Here is a 5,784-nt window from a genome sequence, read left to right on the forward strand (position 1 = left end):
GCAAAAAAAAAAAAAAAAAAAAAAAAGGTTCCGGGAATTTATGAAATGTTATATATCTTCAAATGGAATACTAATTGAGTCATAGAGGTGCTTCTGGAAGCAGAGAAAATTCACTGTGAGTTATTAAAAAAAAAAAAAAAAAAAAAAAAAGGTTTCTGGAATAATTTAATTATCTTTTGAAGCCCTGGAAACTTGTGATGTTCTTCGCACAAGAGGCAATTCTGAACTGAAGGGCACCAGGCTAATATGCATTTCTCAAAATAATTTAGGGTCGTTATCAAGCTCATAGGCTTTGACGTCACGTCACACAGATCTGAATTTGAATTCTCTCTTGTAATTCATTTATTGTTTTGTGTCTTTTATTGTGTGACTGTAGGCAAGTTTCCTACTCTGAGGTTAATTTTCTTATATGCAAGGTAGTTAAAAAAAATGGTATTTTCCTTACAGTGGATTATTAAGATGATTTAATAAGCGAATACATGTAATACACCTGGAGTATGGGGAAAAAACCCCAACTCAACAAAGGTAGCTATTCTCTGTGAGGGCTCCTGGTGTGGCGCAGTGGGATTAGACCTGGAGTGCAAGGAAACCCTATATAACAGGGTTACTATGAGTTACCCACTTAATAACAATAACTCTTTGGGAAGTGTTGTAACTATTATGCCACATAAACTAGATTCATGATTTTTCCCACATCAGGCTAAGCATGTGCTCAAAAGTGATCTGGCAATAACACTGATTTCTACTCTACATTCTAAAGGGAGTCCTTTCTACAACTGACAAGCAGGAAGATAAGGCCTTTTGCTCCTGTAAAGATACAGAGCCCAGGCAAGGTTACACAGGGCTGCTATGAATCAGAATTTACTTTACAGCACAAAATTACCATAGCTACCTATAAAAGAAGACCCTTTCCTTCTTTGCTCTTGCCTAACATGTTATTAGTTTATATGATTAGTTGCTGTTTCTTCATAAAACTCAAAGCTCCATGACCAGGTGTGCTATTTGCCCTCATAAACCCCAAGCCTACTATGGTACATGGGAATGGGTGACTCTCAATAATTATTTATTGAACAGATATACTCCCAATTGGAAGTCTTGCATCTGTGTCATCAAATATATTTTGCAAAGTTTAAGCATTGCTAAATAGAAAAAGAAAACTAAAGGTGACAAGCAATTCCAGTCCACTATAGTACCACTGCCACCACTTGTCGTACTGCGGTAGCTTGGAAGCTATGCTATGGGTATTTTAAATATAGGATCACCCACGGTGAACAGGTTTCAGCTGAAATTCCTGATGAACACAGACTAGGAAGAAGGAGAGATGGACTACTTCTGAATATTTAGTCACTGAAAACCGTATGAATAATAGTGGAACACTGTCAGCACCAGATACTGAATACTGAAAACTGATGAGGAAGACCTGAATATTGTCAGATATAGTGCCAGAGGATGCACCCCTCAGGTTGGAAGACACTCAAAATGTGACTAAGGAAGAGCTGCCTTCTCAAAGTTGAGTTGACCATGACGACATGAATGCAGTAAAGCCCTCTGGACCTTCATTTGCTGATGAGGCACAACTCAAAATTAGTAGAAATGGCTGTAAAAAAATCCATGAATAATCAAAACAGGGAACGAACGAAGTATTAATCTAGGAAAATTGGAAATTGTCAAAATGAAATGGAACGCATAAACATTAATATCCTAGGCATTAGTGAGAGGAAAAGGACCGGTATTGGTCATTTTGATTTGACAATCACAAGGTTTATTATGCCAAGAATGAGAAATGGAAGAGGAATGGTGTCACATTTATCATCAAAAAGAACATATCAGAATCAGTAATGAAGTACAATGCTGTGTGTGATATATTATCCATATGCCAACAAGGAAGACCAGCTACAGCTAATAACACTATTATTCAAATTTACGCACCAACCACTAAAGTCAGTGATGAGTAATTATCTCAATAATAAGCATGAAACTAAAGGTAGTTATTATAAAAATATGACCCTAGGGTGAACAGTATGCAGGGACATGGGCATATCCTTGTGTGAGTTAATTTTAAATAGCAAGACTGTGTAGTAACTTGAGTTTCATATCAAGATTACATTGGATTGCCTTTCTCTTGACTTTGGTTTATGTGAAATATTTAAGGAAAAAAAAAGAACTGTACATAATTACATTTTAGTTGAACACCTGTAGTATTTGGATTTATATCAAATTTCACTTTTATTTTCTATGACAGAAATTTATCAAAAACAAACAATAAAAACATTAACAAAGATTTTATTTAAAAAAAACTATCTTACCTGGCCATTTCCAAGCAGAGATATATCTTTCCCTATTAGAAAATAGGATCCAAAAAAGAAAATGAAGGCATGGCTGAAACCTAGGATGGTCCAATAAAGAAATGTTTTAATGCTTAGATGGCAGTTTTTACTAATGTCTCTGTAAATGAAAAAACGAAAAAGGAACACATTAGGACTCACATTATAATGCTAATTAAACAATTGTTAATTTGATTATTTAAAAAACAATATGACTTTTTAATTTCAAATTGCTTGAAAACCTTAGCAGAAAGGTTATATCTAAATTTACAAACCACTGCCTATAGTAATACTGTACATCTGTGTAATAGCTTACAGAGCACATATGTTAGAAAACATATTGTCATCTAATAAAGAAGTATGACAAAGACCCAATATTTCAGTTTGATTATGAATGTTGGTTTATGTTTTATATTCATCTATAAATATTCAGTCACTGCAGTAATGGTCTCTTTTTAGTGGAGACACCTGAGTTAGGGTCAGCACTGAGACTCCTCGTTGACTTTATTTCCACCAATAGCTAGTATGGAAGGAAGAGTCTGTGCCAATCTTGGATAAGTCCAGTCTTAGTTTGTGGAAAATCAAAGAAAAGCAGTTAGCATTTCTGGATAGCTGGACCTCTCTTATAAGAATGAAAGCCAGGATAATGTGGGAACCGTTGAGCTGGTTCTGAGGGCAAAGGTAGTACATAATAGAGTGATTACTTGGTTTGGAGACATAGGAGCAACCCGGGGGTTTTGAGACTGGAATGTCTTCAATCCATTATTTTGCCATCAAGTCAATTTCAACTTCTAGAAACCCTGTAGGGCTGCCCCATAGTGTTGTAATCTTTAAGGAAAGAGATTGCCACATTGTTCTCCCACAGAGTAGTTCGTGTGTCCGAACCACAGATTTTTTGGTTAGCAGCTGAGCATTTAATCACTGCATTGCCTGGGCTCCTTTTGCATTTGTTAAGTGCCACTGAGCTGGTTCTGGCTCATACTGATCCTGTATAGGGTTTCCAAGGAGCGGCTGGCGGGACTGAACCATTAACCTTGTGGTTAGCAGTCTAGTGCTTATCCTATATCGCCACACCAGGATTTCTGTGCACTGACTGGTGGTGGTGGTTGTGTGCTATGGAGTTGGTTCCAATTCATAGGGTTTCTGAGTCTGTAAATCCTTACAGGAGCAGAAAACCTCATCTTTCTCCCACAGAGTGGCTGGTAGATTTGAACTGCTGATGCAGTTAAAAGCCCAACTCGTAACCCACTATTCTATCAGAGCTCCTTTTGCATTGATTATTATCCATAAATTTTGCAATACTAGAATGTGAACTAATTATTTCAGAACTCTAGAGACTATCAATTACTAAACTTCTTTGTTTTTGTTGTAAAGTGCTGTTGAATCATAGCAACTCTGTACAGGGTTTCAGAGGAGTGACTGGAGAGTTTAAACCACCGACCCTGTGGCTACCAGTCCAGTGCTTACCCTACAACACCAAACCAGGATTCCACTTTAGAACAACAAAACGAAATAGACTGGTTTGAAATAGTAAACAGTAAGCACAAATTACAAAACTGCATAATGTATTCCTAGGATGAAAGGGCTTTCTTAAAAAGACTGAAAAATTGATTAGAATATTCTCTTTGATGTTCCAGAAGACCAACTAAAGTGCTTTCCTCAGGAAGGTTTCATGTACCAAAACACTAATGAAAATTAATATATATGCTTATTTTTAGGTACTCAGAAAATTAATAACCATTGGATATATTAGTTGTAATCAGAAATGTTACGGATATTCCATTATACTGGAAAATACTTACCGATAGAGACTGGGTTTGCTCTGTAATATATGAGGATTTATATGCTGTTCCAAAAGACTATATATCAGAATAGGTAGGGAAGTAAAACAAATATTGTACAAAGTCAGGTACACGCTGTCATATAGTGTCTAGAAAGAGAAATTGTAGTCATTTTGAGATTTTAAATTATGTATTACTATTTTACTTCCACATATCTTCACAAAACAGCACGTTATAATGTAATGTGTCAGGAAAACGTAACAAAAATAGGTTAGGTGCCCTAGTCATATGTTCTTACAGCTTTCTTTACTCAACCTTTTCTTTAAGGTTGTTGATGTTAAGTGTTGTGTAATCAGTTCTGACTCACAGAGAGACCCTGTATAGGATTTCAGAGGAGTGACTTGTGGGATTGACCTTGTGGCCAGCAGTTCAACTAAGCAAACACTATTATTAGAACACAATACCCAAGGAGATATTAATAATTTAGTAGCTGTTGTTGTTATTGTTAAGTGCCATTGAGTACTGTAAAACAAGAAAAAAACAGTGTTCAAGGATAAAAACAATTCATGAAAAACCTAAAAAAAAAGTAAGCTTCTGTTTTTTCAACAAATTAGAACTAATGTCTTGGCCAATCTGAGATGTACAGTGTGGTATGTAAAAAGAGTACTCCATTATCAGAACCAATGGGTTCAAATCAAGGTTTAGTCATTAACTTCACTATATGGTCTTGGTCAAATTACTGTATCTCTGCAGATTTAAATTTTCTTGTTTTTAAAACACGACAGAGTAGAGCAAGAATGGCAAATATATGACATGTACAAGCCAGGATCCATTCTGTGCCCATTATTTACCCAAATGCAAGTGCTGTTGAATACATTCTAACTCACAGGACAGAATAGAACTGCCTCTCAGGGTTGCCAATGCTGTGAATTTCTATGGAAGCAGACAGCCTCATTATTCTCTTGAAGAGGCAGGGCTCACTTAATTGTTCACCTGTGTCATTCCTATATGCTATTCTTGGACTCAATCAATAGGGTTTCTTCCAAAGCTAAGAAATTCTCTGAGTTAAAAAGTCAATACTAAGGCAATCCTCCAATAATTATCTGGACTGGCTTGCTAAGAAATAAATATCACACTTAGTTGGAGCAAATTATCAGAAGTTATCCGAATTTCCTCATAAGCTTTAAAGAGTTACTATCTTTTTTTTTTTTTAAAAAAAAGTATAGAGGAGACAAGGACATAGCCACAGAGGGCTAGAGCTGAGAGTGAAGCATCCAGCTGATATGAAGTGAGGGGAGATGCACAAGAACACCCAAACTTGCAGACAGTACCCATTTGACCTAGCCTCGATGGCTTGATAATCAGAGCTCGTCTAGAGGAAGATTACCAGAAAAAGTTTTTTTTTCTTTTTGATAAAGGAAACAAAGGTAAATTGCTACAATTTGATGAACCTGACCTATATTCATGGAGGTTGTTGTTGTTGTTATCAGGTACCATCGAGTCGGAACCGACTCATAGCGCCCCAAGCACAGCAGAACGAAACAATGTTCGATCCTGGGCCAACCTCACTACCGCTGCCACACTTGAGTCCATCAATCATGCCACCTGGCTGATCCATCTCGTTGGGGGTCTTCCTCTTTTTCTCTGACCCTCCACCCTACCCAGCATGACATCCTTCT

At 36.7% G+C, this 5,784-nt stretch overlaps 1 protein-coding gene across 1 annotated transcript in view; it reads right to left on the bottom strand.

Annotated features, from left to right (window-relative positions):
- Nucleotides 1-5,784, bottom strand: part of ATP11B (ATPase, class VI, type 11B) — a 129,074-nt gene that overhangs the window by 38,085 nt on the left and 85,205 nt on the right. Inside the window, exons 24-25 of the mRNA XM_006869816.1 lie at nt 4,127-4,254; nt 2,307-2,445 (exon numbers count right to left, since the gene is read on the bottom strand). Coding sequence (XP_006869878.1) covers nt 2,307-2,445; nt 4,127-4,254 — 267 coding nt within the window. The remainder of the gene's footprint in view (nt 1-2,306; nt 2,446-4,126; nt 4,255-5,784) is intronic.

The sequence above is a fragment of the Chrysochloris asiatica genome, unplaced genomic scaffold (assembly GCF_000296735.1).
Source record: "Chrysochloris asiatica unplaced genomic scaffold, ChrAsi1.0 scaffold00135, whole genome shotgun sequence".
Lineage (NCBI taxonomy): Eukaryota > Metazoa > Chordata > Mammalia > Afrosoricida > Chrysochloridae > Chrysochloris > Chrysochloris asiatica.